The sequence below is a fragment of the Polypterus senegalus genome, chromosome 6 (assembly GCF_016835505.1).
Source record: "Polypterus senegalus isolate Bchr_013 chromosome 6, ASM1683550v1, whole genome shotgun sequence".
Lineage (NCBI taxonomy): Eukaryota > Metazoa > Chordata > Cladistia > Polypteriformes > Polypteridae > Polypterus > Polypterus senegalus.
In genome coordinates, this window is record NC_053159.1 from 137,023,379 (window position 1) to 137,043,541 (window position 20,163).

The window sequence follows — 20,163 nt, forward strand, 5'->3', positions numbered from 1 at the left end:
AGAGGCTGAAACTTCAGGTGTCTTTTCAGGCATAATCTTTTTATCACCTAAGTAGTAATGTTGACTGCAGGTTGGAGGAGTAAGTCATCTAATACTATGCTGACATGGTTCACAAATTAAAATACAGTATGGTTGAAGTAATATATATTTATATTTATATTATTCATCTGTAAGTATTAATCAACTAATATCTTCTTCATTCACAGGAGGGTACAGTCACATGACAGCAAATGTCAAAAATCTGACAAAGTGACTTTCTAACAGACATGATTTCAAAAGTGTACTTTTACAAAAAGCGGCATGAAAGAGTTAAAATATCCTGAATTATCTTTGATATTCACTAATTCACATGGCAATAACATAGTAACATTTGGATTTTTTAGTATTGGTTTAATCAGTATTTATTTTTCAGTTAATGACTGGAAACTGTGAATAAATTTAGCATGTACAACATGGTAAGATCAATTAGGAAGTCCATACTTGTTACCTCAGAAAAGCTGACAGTAATACAATAGCAACAAAAGACAATTAAATTTTTTTTATACATTTGATATCCACTGTACATGTATAATTTTCATAAATGTTAAAATGTTTATCCCATAGTTACAGATACATGACAGGCATATTTAAATCTGTTGTTTTTTCAGTTTTTATCTTTATTTTTATTTTGCAGGACAAAAAGAAGTACCTGGATATAATTCATATCTATACAGAGGTCCATGGCACGGTACACGGTACAAGCACTGTAAACCTTCCCAGTTATGTAAGAAACCATGGTATTCTGAGTGGCCGAGATTTGCAGTTCCTACTCAGAGAGACCAAGGTAAATGTTACGATTTATTATAGAAAGAATGCAGTAGTGTTAAGCATGATCCAGGATTGATCCTTTATGTGACTAAAAAATATGAAAATAATTTTTTGAAGGGGAGTTATATACAACAAAAAAGTAAAAAGATTGTTTTAGAAACCAAAATCTTTTCCCTAGTAATTTATTTTGCAAATCATCATACAATATGGCATGCTTTCTAAGCTGTTATCATTAATTGCAAATTGTAAACTGAAGAAATCATCTTTTGTGAGGCTTAGACATGAGTATTATCTCAACATGTGCCAGATGGTGTTGGAAAACAGTTCATTTAGTAAATAGACAGACGGATAGATAGATAAATAGATAGATAGATACTCACTCACTCACTCACTCACTCACTCACTCACTCCATCCCAAGGGGAAATTCACATACTCCAGCAGCAGCATACTGATAAAAAGCAATATTAAATTAAAGAGTGATATAAATGCAGGTAAAACAGACAATAACTTTGTATAATATTAACATTTACCCCCCGGGTGGAATTGAGGAGTCACAGAGTTTGGGGGAGGAATGATCTCCTCAGTCTGTCAGTGGAGCAGGACAGTGACAGCAGTCTGTCGCTGAAGCTGCTTCTCTGTCTGGAGATTAAACTGTTCAGTGGATGCAGTAGATTCTTCATTATTGACAGGAGCCTGCTCAGATGTCAAACTGTCCGGCTCCATGTCTACAATAGAGCCTGCCTTCCTCACCAGTTTGTCCAGGTGTGAGGCGTCCTTCTTCTTTATGCTGCCTCCCCAGCACACCACTGCATAGAAGAGTGCGCTCGCCACAACCGTCTGATAGAACATCTGCAGCATCTTATTGCAGATGTTGAAGGACGCCAGTCTTCTATGGAAGTATAGTCGGCACTCCCAGTTATTTATAGGTCTGCACCCTCTGCACACAGTCGCCTCTGATAATCACAGGGTCCATGAGGGGCCTGGGTCTCCTAAAATCCACCTCCAGCTGCTTGGTTTTGCTGGTGTTCAGGTGTAAGGGGTTTGAGTCGCACCATTTAACAATTTAAGTCCTTGATTAGGTTCCTATACTCCTCCTCCTGCCTACTCCTGATGCAGCCCACGATAGCAGTGTCATCAGCGAACTTTTGCACGTGGCAGGACTCTGAGTTGTATTGGAAGTCTGATGTATATAGGCTGAACAGGACCGGAGAAAGTACATTCCTCTGTGGCACTCCTGTGTTGCTGACCACAATGTCAGATCTGCAGTTCCCGAGACACACATACTGAGGTCTGTCTGTAAGATAGTCCACGATCCATGCCACCAAGTATGAGTCTACTCCCATCTCTGTCAAAATAAACCTATTTCATCACTCAGGTGCTCTTCTTTAAAATTTAGCTTTTGGTTGAAGACCTGAAAACATTCAGTATCAAACGTTTAAAATAAGTAATCCGGAAGGGGAAAATATTTTTCATTTCAAAGTTTACTATTCATATATTTATGTTAATAATTACATTTATAAAATCTACTAACTTAACAGGATGTTAGGGCTGTCAAATGTCAAAATACTAAGTACTACTACATGTACTTACTACACTTAGTGTGCATTTTAATGCTTCATTATTATTATTTTTCCTTGTTTGCTCACAGTGCATCTGCAAAGCATGCAGTGCTTATGACTTATGCACTGGCGCAGATTTCCCATGGAAAACACGTCCCTTCACAAATTATGGGATATTCTGTGCATGTAAGGTTACATGATCTAAGAGGAAAGTGGATCCAGGACACTTTACATGCCTGTAATTCATATAAGAAAGTCATGTAGAATTGCTAACAATTGCTTAAACACATTAACCATGTTTGTTACTTGAGTCCCCACACCCTGCCCCCTCTCCTAGCCCTCTGCTCCACTATGTTGCTTTCTGCTGCTTGAGTGCAAAAGACATGAAGTCAGTGCCCATCTCTGTTGAGGCACTGTGAACAAACAAGAGTTACTGAATTTATTAACTGTTGCATTGTGGAGATCTTTATTTCCTCCTCATTATATTTTTTGTTTTGCAAACACTTTCATTAACGGCAACTTAAAAATTCTGCTACTAAATAAAAAAAAAAAATAATACACAGGTATATTGTAAACTATAGATAAAAAGAGCTTGTGGGAGGTAGATCACGTGCTTGGAGCAGCTCAGTCTGATATGTTTGTAGAGTAGGGCCTAGATGGTTAAAGAATAACATCCATCCATTTTCTAACCCGCTGAATCCGAATACAGGGTCACGGGGGTCTGCTAGAGCCAATCCCAGCCAACACAGGGCACAAGGCAGGAACCAATCCTGGGCAGGGTGCCAACCCACCGCAGTTCACACACAAACACACCCACACACCAAGCACACACTAGGGCCAATTTAGAATCGCCAATCCACCTAACCTGCATGTCTTTGGATTGTGGGAGGAAACCGGAGTGCCCGGAGGAAACCCACGCAGACACGGGGAGAACATGCAAACTCCACGCAGGGAGGACCCGGGAAGCGAACCCAGGTCTCCTAACTGCGAGGCAGCAGCGCTACCACTGCGCCACCGTACTGCCCTAAAGAATAACATTCAGGATTAAACTAAATAGGATTCTTTTCCCAGTTTGCAGATTTATCAAAGATATAACACATGTAACCTTAATACTTCTTTTTCATTACTCCTTTGATTTAGGAATGTAATTGTCAAGCCAGCAGCCTTCAAAAGAAACACACTGGTTGAGGTAGCTAAGTATGCTATTCTGACTCTTTAAAATGGCAATTTTAAAAGCATTATAATATTACAAGGAATCCGGAACATATGGATGTTAATACTCATTATGTTTAATTAAAAAGGAAACCAGATTTTGTTTGCTACGTTGATGGCTTAACAATTTTAATATAAAACAAGAGCAAATCAAGGATGGTAGGTTCAAGAGTGAAACAAAAGAGGGTCTGGAGAAAATTTATACTATTAGGATGCCGGAGAAATCTTTCAAATCTTTAGTTATACATCTGTTATCCAAAATGCAGAGCAGTGTGGTAGAAAAATCTGTATTTTTTATAAATGACAACATAAACTAACAGAGTGATATTTTAACCATTTTTGGTTCATTTGTTGGCTCTACAGATACGATTGCTTCTACAATGTTTTGTCCATGCCAGCAGAGTCAGTCTCTTTAAAGAGAAATTTTATAGGGCACCACCATTGTTCTACCGCTCTGTATTTTCAGGAGCTTATTTGATTATCATTGTTTGAGGCAAAAGCTGATGAACCAATTTGTCTGTTTTACTTAAAGAGTGATGTTAGGAAAAAAGAAAATTCAAGGCTGAGCACCCACACATGTTAAACTTCCTGCAAATAGAGTTATCTTAAAATAGAGATCAAAATTCTGTATGAATGTGAATTTATTTTTGGATCAAATTCCATCTGTCATTTCAAGTACAATATCTAACCTGTCTGATATGTCAAAGGTCAGAATTGAAATGGATGAAGGTGACTTTTAACTGTGGCCTAATTTTGTGGGCTGTATCTGTACATAGTTACTCAATCAAATATATTACATGCATCTGAAACTTGTGACATATTGGGAATAGAGGTGATTATAACCTAACCAGAACATGTATTTGGGTCTTAGTGGATGTAGGTGTTTGTCAGTGTGCTTTCCTACAGTGTCACTTTAAAACTTTTAAATAATGTCTTCATTTAATTAATCTGTTTTTACTACAGTATTTCGTTTTGCATTCCTCTCCCATGACCTACTGATTATAAGTGATTTTATCTATAATGATTATACTTCTGTGATACTTGAATTTTTTTAACTTGAAAATTGCCTTTCATTTGAGTAATTGTACAATTTCCTATCTTCCAATGCTTTCATTTGCAAATAAGGGCAAAAGAAGTTTCATGAAATTGCTCACATAATGCATGGGGAGAAAAATTCAAAGACACACTTAAAATAAGGCACACTATTTTAAGTTGATTTAAGAATAGTTATAGTCTTGCCATGTGATAATGTAATAATATCTTCTATGAAACATTATCACCAGTGGACGTACCCTAGGAGTCTCACATTTAAATGCTTTAGAAAGCTTTTTGTTTTGGGGTTGTTATATGTTTGCAGAATAGTTAATGTGTAGCATTTATTTTTTATTTTTTATTAAATCTCTGCTGCCACCTCTTGTTTGAAGCATACATTTTTTTCATTCTTCATTTACTCAGCACAAGACACATAACAGATGAAAGAAGTCACTACAGCATACTTGCAGCCTTATGTAACAAAGTCAGAGATCTAGATATATCCCTGTTAGCCAGAGGGTCTGTGGCATTTCATGGGAAATGTAATCAAACTAATGAATTACACTTTAGAGAGTACGAAGTGAAAGAGTCTGTTGTTGAAAATGTTTTTGTGAAGTGTCTTTCTGTTTATTCTGGAAGGTTGCTGCACAGACATCCAGCTTTGTACAGAGGGGTCATTGTGGCTACTGCTTAGCAGTCAACATAGTTGTGCTTTTTCTCCCACTATAAGGCTAGTGTATTTTTTGATTTGGGTAAAACAAATAGCTGATTGTCAAGTGCAAAGCATACCAGTTCTTACCAGTTTCGATTATGTTGAAAAATCATTTTAGGGATAATCTAAAAAATAATTTTTTTTATGAATGTTTGCTCCTCTGCGGTGGGCTGGTGCCCTGCCTGGGGTTTGTTTCCTGCCTTGCGCCCTGTGTTGGCTGGGATTGGCTCCAGCAGACGTCTGTGACCCTGTGTTAGGATATAGCGGGTTGGATAATGGATGGATGGATGTTTGCTCCTATTATCTTTAAAAATAAATTAGTTTGCTGTGGTGTCTTGTTTCTATGTGCAGTCTTTTTTTTTATTGTATACATAATCTATTTCCTTCTCTTTTGTGATGCTTATTTACTTTAAAAATATTTTGTCTCCACTATGTATCAGTGACACACTGACATTCAACAGTTAAAACAATAGACATATAGCCTCAGATGGAGTAGTGAAAGTGTCCTCTTTGTTAATGTTTGATTATAGTGCATTGATTTAGTTTTATAATGTACACTACATATAAGGGAGGGATGGCTAAAGCTATACAGCTACTATTGTTACTCTATACCATAGGTATGACACATACAAAATCCACAGTCCAAGTGCTTTTGTTTTAAGAGTTGTAGCAAAATTCAAAGCAAAAATAGTTCATGCAAAAAAATAAAGAAAAAATTAGTAATACACATATAAAAAGCAAAAAACCTCTTGTCTGTGATGTTTCATTTTAAGGCTTATTTATCTTTATTACATTTCTTCTAAGATTCTGCATTTTATTACATACTTATGCATCTGTACATTTCTTTTCACAAGCAAACAATCTGTCTATCATTCTCTGTGAGATCATACTGTCCTCACACCAGAAATACAGGAAAATGTTCTGTTGCCATGTTAATGAAGTATTTTTGTATGAGATTAAACAAAATTTTCCATTATCTGTGAATTTAGGTGAAAATTACATTCTATTAAAATTAAGTAAACACTTACTACATATGAATGTACCATTAACATTAACTTTTTAAGATAGGCTGTTAACTTTCCAGCCTAGTTATTATATGTTACTTTAATAAGAGCCAAAATTATTCATAAACTGTAAATACAGAAACTGTTTAACCACAAAACAGATATTTGAGAATTTCTCATTTCAGTTATTTGCTGTTTCTTTTAGCAGACAGTTTATTCACGGGTTTGCCCAGTATGCTAGTTTTGGTTTGCACATATACTCTTCTGGCCGCACCCTTGTATCTGGGTGACATCAGATTGTGGAAGCACTAAAATTAAACACTAAAACAATGAGGCATACCACATGCTACTTGTGGGATGTCTGGTTCACCTACAGTGTAATGGCTTCAGTCTCAATGGAAATATTTTGTTTAACACTTTAATTTTTTTTTCTTGGTAGAATTTACATCTTTTCTAAATGAACTTTAAACATCAAAAAATGAGGTGCATCATGTATTAATCTTAGGTTTTAATTGAATATACTATGATTGTTTGGGTTATAGGTTACAATTTTCATTATACAGTATTAACTTTCAGACAGTCATGACACTTACTGTATATAACACAGGCTTGAGTTTGTACTTTATTTAGTATCTTAATTTATTTTGTGTTGAATTATTTCAAACAAATATTAATAATTTGACTTGTTCATTTTCAGCTAAACTGATTTTCTAAACATGTTAGTAATTTATAATCTTTTGCAGCTGTTTGTGGGGCTTTCATTTCCATATGAAGGTCCTGCTCCATTGGAAGCTATAGCTAATGGGTGTGCTTTCCTGAATCCCAAGTTTGATCCACCAAAAAGCAGCAAAAATACTGACTTCTTCAAAGGAAAGCCCACCACGAGAGAGGTAAGATAAAGTTAAAATCTCCTTGTAAAATAATAATTTACTGCGCAGCTGTAGCTAAGGAGGTAGTTGTTGGTGTTACTTAAAGTGTTGACTGTGGGCTAGTGAAATATTGTGCAGTTTCCCAGTTGTATGAATTTAATAACAATAATATTATTGTTTTGTTCTGTGCAAGTTGTTTTGGATCATAAATCATTTAAATGTAATGTGGTAAAAATGGAGTAACATGCATTTTGAATAGTCGAAATTGAGACAAAAATGTATGATGGGCAATATTGAATTGAGTAAGTCCATGTTTCGCTATCTTAAGTTATCTAGAATTGTTCTTTTTATTTCTGCTGGAAAGAATACTTTCTATAGTGGATCCTGTAGAAAGGTTATGCATGGTTTACAGTTTTCTGTTAAAAAAACTTCTAACTTTCATGTAGTTATAAAAAAAGCTTTGATAAAACCATTTATATCTTAAGTAAATAAGAAAGAAAAAAGTTCAGAATAGCCCCCTTCTCTTCCATCCTGTCCTGTCTTGTCTTCCCAAATAATACTACGATCCAACACCACTGAGTCACAGTCCTCTGACTTGCCTCATAAAAAGGCACACCAGCAACAAATGGCTGTCCCTCAAATATATACTAATGAAATAGTAGAAGAAAAGCAATAGTAAATGTTGTAAAATTCTAGAAACTACTAATACTCTTAGCAGTTGTATACAGTGACAATAAAGGTCTGGTATAAGATGGGGTTTAAGTAATAATATATAAACCACTATGAATATCTTCTGAATTATTACTTACTAGCAAAATACCCGCGCTTTGCAGCAGCGAAGTACTGCCTTAAAATTTTTATTAAGAAGAAAATTAAACCTTTTTAAACTGAGGGAAAATATACCAATAATTATTTGTTAAGGATCTCTTTGTATACCACATTGTGAGTTCGGCCCTCCGGTTGTAATATGACCAAGCTGTGCGCTGAGCTTACTCTTAAGCATGCAACGTACAGTTGGCCATGTGAACAGTAATCTTGTTTCAAATCTCACAGCTTGGATTGCTGCTGTCATAATTGGTTTGAGTTTCATGGTTTGTTTAAATTACGACAGTATTTGTAGGACTCGTGTTGAAGAGACATTCAGCATCTGTCAAGCGTTGTAAGTATACAACCAGTTTCATCGATAACTTCACATCCAGCTTTTGAGAGTTTAAACATTCACAAACATCAAAGTGTCCACTACTGAAATCGTCACCTGTGAATCTAAGATGTTTAAGAGGCATTGGCCGTTGTCCAAAGGTGTAAAATATTTGGCCATTTCGGTACACTTGAAAGCGACAACCGAACAATTTAGCGGCAGCCATCAACTCACATGCAGATGCATAGGTGAAGGGCTTAAGCATTTCACTCTTATAGTGCTCCTGTGTAGTATAATTATCTCCTGTACCGTCATCAGTCCACACCTTGAACCTGTCCCAGTCATTCAATACATAGGACACAATGTTCCTCCAGATATCAAGAGTGAGCATGATATGGCCGTACAATATGTAACAAAGAGAATGGAAAAGGTAGGTGCCTTCTCCGGGCATGGAAACCACTCGGTAAGTGACAGTTCTTTGATCGATGATGATCACCTCGATAGAAATGTTAATGCGGGTATGGTTGGAATGATAAAGGAAATGGGTACCTGCACAATGTAAAGTAAGTCTAAAATACCTACACAATAACTATAATCGTAATAAATGAACAATAAAACAGTGGAGAAGCCGTGGATTAAATAAAAAGGCTGTAGTTATCAGCAGGGACACATGAATCCCGTGGCGAAGCAAGGAAGGGAATGTAGAGACTGGAGCGACGGACGGCCTTATATAGGCAGGCAGCCAACAACGTGGGAGGTTTTGGGATGGGGGACCCAATGCTGCCTCACATGGTGACCGAGCTGCAGGCTATGGACGTACGTAAGTAGGATTCAGTTAGCGTTGGGAACCCGCGTACCAAATTTCTTGAAGATGGGCCCATAAGTAACAAAGACCGTTGAAAAGTTCAATATGGCGGCTGACAGTGGCATCATACCACCGAAATAAGTACCAAATTTCAGCCTTCTACCTACACGGGAAGTTGGAGAATTAGTGACGTTGGAAAGTTCAATATGGCGGCTGACAGTGGTGTCATACCACCGAAATAAGTACGTACATTGGTTTCGGTTAGCGCAGGGAAGCCGCCTACCAAATTTCGTGAAGATGGGGCCATGAATAAGAAAGTTCAACATGGCGGACGTTGTTGACCGTTACGCGTAGAATTTCGAAATGAAACCTGCTTAACTTTTGTAAGTAAGCTGTAAGGAATGAGCCTGCCAAATTTCAGCCTTCTACCTACACGGGAAGTTGGAGAATTAGTGACATTGGAAACTTCAATATGGCGGCCGACAGTGGCATCATAACACTGAAATAAGTACGTACATCGGTTTTGGTTAGCGCAGGAAAGCTACCCACCAGATTTCGTGAGGATGGGGTCAGCCTTCTACCTACACGGGAAGTTGGAAAATTAGTGACGTTGGAAAGTTCAATTTGGCGGCTGACAGTGGCGTCATACCATCGAAATAAGTATGTACATCGGTTTCGGTTAGCGCAGGGAAGCCGCCTACCAAATTTCGTGAAGATGGGGCCATAAATAAGAAAGTTCAACATTGTGGACGTTGTCGACCGTTATTGACCGTAATGACCGTTACATGTAGAATTTCGAAATGAATCCTGCTTAACTTTTGTAAGTAAGCTGTAAGGAATAAGCCTGGCAAATTTCAGCCTTCTACCTACACGGGAAGTTGGAGAATTAGTGATGAGTGAGTGAGGGCTTTACCTTTTATTAGTATTGATAATAATAAATTATACCCGACTAAGTATGCACAATTTCACAATTTAAAAAAAAAAAGAACATTTAATGGTTTCAGCTAAAGTCAACATGAGAAGCTATCAGAAAATCAAAAGTAAAGTAACTAAAATTTAAGACAGCAGGAGTCAGATTTATAAAACTTGCATGCATACAAAAAGAGGCATGAAATGTGTGCACCTCTTGGATTTATGAAAGAAAACTGGATGGTAGAACATGGTGTAAAGTTATGGCAACTCTGTCCCATCCATACACAAGATTTTGGAGAAATTTTGAAAGGATGATAACCCTTGATCAAGTAGGGAAATGCAGTCAAACCAGCAAAGTGACAATTTGTAGATATAATTCATATCACTGAGCTGTTTTTAGAATGTTCATTGATATGAGAAATATATTACACCTCAAAAGTGGTAATTATGTACAGACTGTATTTTAGTTCCCCTTTAAAAGGGCCAAAGCTGCGTATTTTTACTGAAAATCTATATTGGTTTTTCATCACTTTATATTGGCTGGCTGTTGTAACTTCTCAGGGAAGTGGTCAAGAATATTCCAGCCAAGCTTCATTCCATTATGCCCACTGTACTGGAAGCTATTAACCGACCAGCAAAACTCTGCATCTACTTTATTGTGTAGTATGGGTGTATATAGAAAACATATCTTTGCAAATATAAAAAGGCAATTTGCAGCAGCATCTGGCTCTCCTAACGTTATTGGAGCATTTTACTGCACTCATAATGCAACAAAAGCATCTAGCAAGAATGAAGCTGTTTTTGTTATTCATAGCACACAAGTCATGCGTGGTAAAGTTTTAATATGATGTTGTGAGAACAGTGCAACAAAAATGTTAATATTTTTTTTTTTTTTAACATAAATCTTCATTGGTACATTATTTTACCCGGTATTACACATACACCTGACATTATTCAACTAGATCCCTCTCAAAATCAAATTCTGTATTTCAGTCCTAAGTTTATAATTAGCTGTAATTGGGCTTGCTTGCCATTCTTTGAGGGGATCAGTTCATTCACAATGACTGTAATTGAATGAACACACAGATAATATCACAAGAGAAGAACATTACTTTAATCAAATGAATGATAAGCACATTTTCAGTGTCAGTACAAGCTCTTTAAAATCTAGAACAAAGCCATGTACCATTTTGGTGCAGTGGTTAGACCTGATGCCCCAAAGCACCATTATTATATGTTCAAATATTAGTCTGGGTGCTGGGATTTCCCCCTTGGTACTTCTTTTCCCTGTGACATCCCAAAAACATGCATGCCAAGAAAATTGGTAACTCAGAAAAGGTTGAATTGTGAGTGAGTGTGGTTGCATATGTGAATATAATGAGGGGGGTTTCCTATATTGTGTCCAGTAGTTCGAGGATAAGCACTAGCTCCTCGAGTTCCTGATTTTTGAAAGAAGATTAGAAAATGGAAGGATAGATGGATGGATATCAGTATCACTATAGATATGCACATCAATAATGGAATTTGTATTCTAATCGCACTTTACCTATAGCAGACAAGTCTCACAGGCTACTTGCCTAATCACTATATTTTTTTACTGGCTTAATTTTGTCATAGCTGACAGCTGGTATAAACCTCACAGTAGTAATGCACAAAATACTAATTACAGCAAACAAGTATTATTGAGGAAAATGTTTTTTTTTTTGTCTTCAAAAACAGGCAGCAGCAAATGCAATATATGCTCCAAAAGTCAGTATGTTTAGTAGCAGTAAAAAAAGCTTATAGTGGCTTTTTTAAATTATTAATGTTGACTATGGCTACTGAACATCAGGGACAGTAAGAGATAACAGTGGAAGATTTAGGTAGAGCAATAAGCCTTAATGCAAAAAGAAAGAGAAATGTTTTCCACTTTTTTTAATTTGCCAGATTTTTTTAGCACATGTAATTTACCTTTGATTTTTGCTAAACTAACATGCATCATTTAAGCATTTTTCTCACTTGACTGGTTAAGTTAATAAACATCTTAAAAATTACAAAAAGTTAAATTTGTTTCATATCACAGAATACATAATCATAAGTATTTTTTCAAAATATATAGGCATTTTAGCACATAATTTAAGGGAAGTGTTTTCTTTACATTTAGACTTTATTCTTTTACTATAAACTTTTTTCTTTCATCAGTCTGGAAGTAATAAATGATAACAGGCATGCAAGTGCCTTGAAACTTTGTTACACCACCTGTATAAACTGTTTATCTTTAAGGGCATATTAATTCATAGCTTACGTATAACAGAGGAATATACAGTATAATAAGAATAAATATAAATACCTTTAATAAAAGTTGTATAAAACACCTTTATACACACACATTATTTGTTTTCATTTATTAGTTTTGCACATGTATCTGTTTGGGATTTGTTAGGTATTTGTATTTTTTTCAAGCGGGATGAGCCCTGTTCAAAGATGCCCATTTATTTATTTTCCCTTTGCAGCTGACATCTCAGCACCCCTATGCGGAGGTTTATATTGGAAAACCTCATGTCTGGACAGTAAACATTGATGATACAGAGGAAGTAGAGAAAGCTGTCAGATCAATTCTCAACCAAAAGGTATAGTACTTGTCGATTTTTCTGCATTCAGTATTACATTTCTTCAGTAGTGGATGGTGCTTACTGTTGTTGCTAGCATAATTGATCTTTCTGAATCTTTCCTGATCTTTACACGTAACATTGATAGTAGGAATGTAAATTTCTTAGCCTTTTCTGTATAATGCAACGAATTTGCATGCTACCATTGATCTATAGTGCAGTATTACAAAATATTGTTACAGGAAAGTGGCACTTCCTCTAGATAATAAGACATGGTCTTGATTCTCAAAGTACCCTTTGTCTCTATGGTTCTTCAAAGTTCTGTGACTGCCAATATATATGTAGATAATGTTTACTTATCTGTGTATTTAATTATTTAAATAAATTCTGTCAAAAGCGAAATTTCCCCCTGGGGATAAATATCTAACTGTCTCTGTCTGTCTGTCTGAAGATAATAGCCCCACAAAGAATAGAACTTATTGCATGCCTTACTGTATTTCAATTCACAGAATAATACTTACTGCATGCTTTTATGTATTTCATAGTATAAGATTCAGATTACACTAAAACAAAGCACCAATTTCCTGAATTACCGAAAATTTTAATGAAGTATTTTGCTTTGCTAGTTTTCCATGTATGGGTGGTATATTCTACAAAAAAAGGAAATGAAAATTAAAATTATCAAATGAAAATGCAGTCTCTCTTTTTGCAATTTAATTTTTAAAGTCTATGTGCAAGAATGCTGCAAAAATTAAAAATAAAATGAAAGACCAGCATTTGCAATTGTATTTTCAGTCCGAACAGCAATGAAGCTGCAAAAATAAAAAGTAAAATGCAATAAGCACTGGCACCACCTGCTGCTCATTGAATTTTCGTTTTCCAGTTTGCATTTTCATTTTCAAGTTGCAAATGCAAATACCAGTCAGTGGGTATAGGGCGTTGAACCTCGACTTCCCACAATTCTTTGTCCTTCAGGTGTAGCCACTTAGGTTGAGATTATACTTCTCACTTTGACTGTATTTATGTTATGTGATTTTGATCTATTCACCTCAGTACATCAAGCTTCATAGTGAAACAATCTCACAACACCTGAACACCACAAATAATTGTAGTTCTGAAATAATTATTATGCTATTTAATAAAAATGTTTAACATGACAAAAACTATATTTATTTACAACCAAGTGGAAACAGAATATTTTGTATTTTTTTTTTTTTTGTAGTGTTATATAATAAATGTACCCCTCTACAGTTTTCACTGCCTTCTCCACATGTCCCAGTCCCCTGTAGATGATCAATGACTCGATCAGACTTTTTATTCTTACAACTTTTTAAAATGAGGTGATACAGTAGTGATCATTTTATTGACTGGATGACCTTCCATAGTCCATAATTTTGGTTTAATTCATGCCTCTTTTTACATCATTTATAATAATTTTTTAATACACTTCATTAAGAAATATAGGAATAACAAAAAATGAACTGTATTATCTATCAATTAATTCTATATTTATAAACAAAAAGAATGAAATTTGAACAAACTGTAATCAATATTCTGACCATTCTAGAAAGCATTGAAAATATCCTTCCAAAAATATAATTTGCAAATATGCTTGAATAGGTACAAAAATATTTTTGAATTGCAATATTTTCACTTTCTCATATATTTGAAAGTATTGTAATAGTCCAAAGATTCGATGTCGAGATTTTGATGAATCTTGAAGTTTTAGACATCCCTGACTTTTTTGTATATAAAGTATAGGGAAAGTATTGGAATCCTCAAAAAATTCAATTTCGAGACTTTGGTGAATGGCAACATTTTAGACCTCCCTGAATCTGAAAATACCATTTTTGGAATTTAGTCTGTGTGTGTGTAAACATGATAACTTGAGTTTGTTTTCACTTAGGTCAATCAAATTTTGCATATAAGTATTAGGTACAAACGTAGGTTTCTATCAACTTTTGGGCTATTTCCATTAACTGGAAGTGGTACTTTACCTTTTATTCATTCAGCTGCAGAGTCCAAATTATTCAACTTTACTTTTACAATAATTGTTCGATATATTATTAATTTGATTTGATATGTTGTTGATGGTTTTTTAATGTACGTAATATAAAAATATAATCATTGCATTGCGGTTTACTCCTCAAATATCCATCCCCATCTAAGTATACAACATAGTTTAAGGGAGACCACTCCTGATTTTTATATTGTTGTTTCATATTATTTTTAATATTTGAATGTTATGTGTATGTGATCAGGCAATTATTTCTATAAAACTATCTTCATTGTGACTATAGCTCATCAGTCTTAATAATAATAGCATTCTGAATCTCTGAAACAGCAATACTAACCTCTAGGCCTGGGTAAAAATATAAATTTTCAGATTAATCATTATTTTTCATTTAAACAAGATCAATCTTGTGAATCTCTATCCTGCTCATTTACTATATGTAGATTTTTTGCTTATCTTTGTTTTGGTATCCTGTCCAGTAGATGTCACTAATGCACCTGTTAAGGCTTTCTAAGGAAAAAGCACAGTATCTAGTCAACACTTTTGACGCTTAAATCAGATATGTGGACTTCTATGGATTCAGTGAGTCAGTAAAGAGCAACTGAATAAAAGCACAGCCAAATGTAAGCTGTGCAGCTCAGAAGTTAAGTATTGTTGTAACAGAACAAATTTGAGAAATCATTTATCTCGATGTCACCCATAAACATAATCTCAAACCTAATCCAAATAAGTAGAGCCTGAACAATCCACACTGGAGACTGTGGGTAGCTTCAAGCTTCCATTTAATTTACCTTGTGCCCAAAAAATAACAGAATCTATAGCAGATTTTATCTGTAAAGTTATGAGACCCTACACTGTTGTTGAAAACGAGGGCTTTCCTCAAGTATGGGTTTTTGAACTGGGGTGTGCTATTCCAACCAGAAAGCAAATGTGTGAAGTTATTGTACCTAGGCTTTATGAAACATTTTAAGCAAAGCATCTCTGTCTCTCAGTGCAGAGAATAGTCCTAACTTGCGACAGCTGAACATCCAGAGCAGCAGATTCCTACGTGGCAATCACTTGTCACCACATTAAGCATGCTGCATTCTAGTCATAGTGGGAACAACCTTGCTGCCTTTACAGCATGCAGAGCTACTCAGATAACAGGCTATTGTTTCAAAAACCTTTCTAGCATTTCTTATGTGCTCTTCCATCAAATGGCCGCATCAACTACAAATTTGTGTGTTGGCAAGTGCAATAAACGTTGCTTCTCAACATGCTTCACCCAGCTAAGCAAGTGGGCTATTGTTGGAATTTTCAGAGCAGCCTGCGATAACAAGTAAGCTTGTGCTCAAAGCAGCCGATATGAATATCTCCATGAGTTGTACGAATCATATTAGTGGCATTGTCAGTCATGATGGCCAGTTGTTTTTCTTTTATGTTCTATTCAACCAATCCCACTGTCAGTAAGCATCAGCTCTAGATCCTCATTTTAAAATGCTTTGTTTTTATCTGAAGAGGAAGTGTAAAGACACATTTTCGAAAACTGATTAACAGGACTGTTTCAGTTGAGCAACTGAAGAGATGCATAACTTGTCAAATTATAGAAAGACATTAGTTTTCCCACTGTTTCTTTAATTTCGACCAATTGAAGATTATTTTAAATGCAGAATGAAAGCAAATTTTGCCTAACCAAATGTATTATTGATAATTCTGGTTGGATATATTATAATGGCCATGACATTTTTAAAGTTAATATTAGTTTTTGTATCTGTTTAATCAGTTTGAGTGTACATTCATGTAACTCTGTTTTATCTCTGCAGTATAACTGGCATGTTTTAATTACTGGTATAGGCTGCATCTCTCCATGGTTCTTAACTAACAAAATAAAGACCATTAGTGATTTAAGAAAAATGACATTAGTATTGACCCTTTTAATTAAAACTTATTTGCTCAGAAACAATTTACCTTTGAGGAGTTTTATATGTCATATTTCAATATCAGTTGTTTCTGAACCTATTTAAAGAAAAAACATTATATACTAGAATGCACACTAGGAGCATTTTCAAATTCAAACTTCAAATTATTGGTTCATGCCAGACAAAACAAAAACAAAACAACAGGAGTGTTCTTGACAGTGTCAGCAATGGTGCATACTTTGAGAAGCATTCTAAATGTAAATATTTAAAATACTGTAAGTTAGTTTGATGCAGTACTTATGCTTACATGAACTGGCACATAGAATATAAACGTGATTCTAAAGCATTAAAGCATATACAATTATTTCCACATGTAAAATTCACTGTCAACTTTCACCCAGTAGAGGGCATCTGGGGGTTGAATGACCTGAATATTCTTGAATGTAAACACTAGTTTTGTGAAATGTGCATGAAAATGTGAAACATTCGCTACTTAAAGAGTATGCAATACAATGCAAATATCCAGATCAGACTTGTGATTAACTTGAAGATCACTTTAGAATTATTGAAATTAAAAAAACAAATCTTGAAATAGAAGTGTGATTATCAGTTAGTCAATAATAGGCATGCATAATGTGTGAGGCATGGTGTATATAGTACAGTATTTTGTAGGTAGATTATGTTTTTGTAAAGCATAATTTTCCATTGTATCTATGTCACATGTGGAAAGTATTTGAGATGGGTATTAAAGTTAGTCAAAAGAAGAATGTGCAACCAGTTAGTTAATCCACTGATAAGATGGATTTGATAAACTAGCTTGAATAGTGGGTTCTGTTTTCTCTTTCCTAAATAATACAACATTAACAAGACTACTGCTTGCTCTCTCTCTCTCTCCCTCCCTCTCTCTCTCTCTCCCTCCCTCCCTCACACACACACACACACACACACACACACACACACACACACACACACACACACATGCACGCACACATATACACACCAGTATATCAAGACACTGTGTCAAGGTGATGCTGTTGTATGTTTATTAGTGTGTATGTAGGCGGAGGTTAACATTGGGCTTAGGGTGTTTTGTAATATCCTTTATATGGTATTTACACAACACAATTAATGCTGCAATGTATTATAATAACTATTGAGAAGACTAAAGTGAGGCGTACATAGTGTGATAGACGGCCAGCTGTTCAATCCGGCTGTGACATCCCAGAACAAAAAGAATGGGAGGAAGGCAGGCTTTTCTGGATACTGCCTCCACCGGGACGCTAGGTGACGGCTCCCCTGGACGGCAACGGTTTCCCGGATTCCCTAAGGGCATCTGGGGACATGGAGTCCATTTCCTCAGCCCTGTTGGGGGCCGTGGGTGCCGCCAGGGGGAGCTCACAAAGAACCTGGGGACTTGTATTGTTGCTAAAACCCGGAAGTACTTCAGAGTCACGAGGACGGAAGCTTACAGTACTTCCAGGCTATTTGAGAACTGAGGATGTGGCATTTACTATTTAAAGGACTGTGGGAAACCCAGCAAGCAGAGCCGGAGTTGGGTGGTAGAGTGACGGAGCTGTTGGGTGGAGCGGAGGATTGTGACTATTGATTATTGTTTATTATTATTATTGAATTGAGAATTGTGGAGTGTGCGGTGCTTTGTGCACTTTATTTAAGAAAATTATTTAAATTATTCTTCTTATTATTTTTTTTTAATAAAAGCACCAGAATAATTTTAATAATAATACATAAATTGAACAGCCAGCTGTCTATCACAACATCAAATGAGATTGCCCCCTGAACTGGGCCTAATTATTTCAGCAATCAAAAAGCACTGAGCCTAGTGCACTTTTAGGTCTCTTGCTGCTGCTGAGGACCACCGAAAATGCCTCCAAAATAATAATTACAGCCAGAAAATAATACAAGGATACACCATGTACTGTATATTCCTTTTTGAGAACAAACAATCTTAATATAATTTCTATCTAATACTTTCTGTCTCTTACCTATCAACTAGTCTCTTGCCTATGCACAATCGTATATGAATGAGTTCTTTGAGGCTGCTCACTCAAATAAACATAAGAAGGTAGCTTGCATGTTTTTTTTAACGAATCCAAAACACAAATATGTGTGATGTTTCTCACTCTCTCCCTTTGTATGCAGGTGTTGGCACACATAAGTGTTTGATTCTTGAATTGATGCTTATAATACAGAGTAAATATATAAACATGATACTCAGGTTTCCCTAAAATCAAAATCAAAGTGAATGGACAGTTTTCCAAATATTAATGTTCCCAAAGTGTATACATTTCTTTACCATGCTTTTGTAGACATCCAATGTATTGGCCACATTATAGACTACATACATCTTATGAATTTACATAACAAGAAAACATCATGACACTGCTGCTTGGAAGATCTCCTTTTCTTGGGCTTTGAATCTTTTGATTAATTTGCACAGGTTACTAAAAGAGTATCTTGAAATGGGAAGTTTTATTATAATTTCATATTAATAAACTGCATGAAAGCAACACTTTATGCTGTTGTGTTGCCTTTTTCTACATTATTATTGGAATTGAATCTTAATTGACATAGGCTTTAGCCATCTCAATTGCTAAAACTTTCTTCTGTTATTTGGAGTCATTGTTTTCAAGTGTGAAGAAAAATGAAAACATTGAAGTAGAAATCATCAGGCATTTCCACAGAGCATGAAAGGGTGACTTGTTTTTATGTCAGTAGGTAAACACTGAAAGAAACAGTATCCTCAACTGTAATTTTTTCAGGTATGGTCTTTTTACAGGATATATTTTTTGCATATTCTACGATTCCTTCTCTTTATTCTGGGCCTTTCCTCTCTTTCATTGCTTTCTCTCTCTCTCTCTCTCTCTCATATCTAGCTACTATCACATCGCAGCTGCTATTAGCCTCCAGCTGGAACTCTCTTGGCATTGTAACTCCTGCAGTGTAGAAGTTTACATTGTATAGTCCTGCCCTTCTTGAGCTCTCCACATGCCACATCAACAGCCTTTTCAGCTCTATGATCCAAAATTGATTTAATACTTTTTATACTTTGCAGATACTGAAGGGCTAGCTGGAATTTCTCTGTAACATGGTCTCTGCTTTCCATTTTTTTAACTTTTCTGGCATTTTCTGCATATGCTACATTAGTGTGGCTAAAATAAAACAATAAAATGGTAGATTTAATTTATGTGCCACAAGCATATTATAACATTTCTCCTCAGTTAAAAGAACACATTGCATTAAACAAAATGCATTTGAAAAGCCAGTATTGTAAAATACAAAAAACCTTTGCAGTGCAACAAATATAATACTGTACAAAAGGGGCACAGGTAATGCTAATTTTCTGCTTCTAAACATCATTTCCTTAAAAATAAAATGAGTATCTACAATTTACAATTAAATTAAGAATGTGCTTTTTTATTTGTGTATCTATGTTTGTGTTTGTATGTGTATAGATACAGTTAGGTCCATAAATATTTGGACAGAGACAACTTTTTTTCTAATTTTGGTTCTGTACATCACCATAATGAATTTTAAATGAAACAACTCAGATGCAGTTGAAGTGCAGACTTTCAACTTTAATTCAGTGGGTTG

The 20,163-nt window shown here is 35.5% G+C and overlaps 1 protein-coding gene across 7 annotated transcripts in view; it reads left to right on the forward strand.

Moving 5' to 3' along the window:
* Positions 1–20,163, forward strand: part of mgat5 (alpha-1,6-mannosylglycoprotein 6-beta-N-acetylglucosaminyltransferase) — a 242,741-nt gene that overhangs the window by 195,727 nt on the left and 26,851 nt on the right. For all 7 annotated transcript variants that reach the window (XM_039757305.1, XM_039757303.1, XM_039757304.1 and 4 more), the window contains exons 12-14: positions 674–823; positions 7,071–7,217; positions 12,544–12,660. In XM_039757305.1, the coding sequence (XP_039613239.1) occupies positions 674–823; positions 7,071–7,217; positions 12,544–12,660 (414 nt within the window). The remainder of the gene's footprint in view (positions 1–673; positions 824–7,070; positions 7,218–12,543; positions 12,661–20,163) is intronic.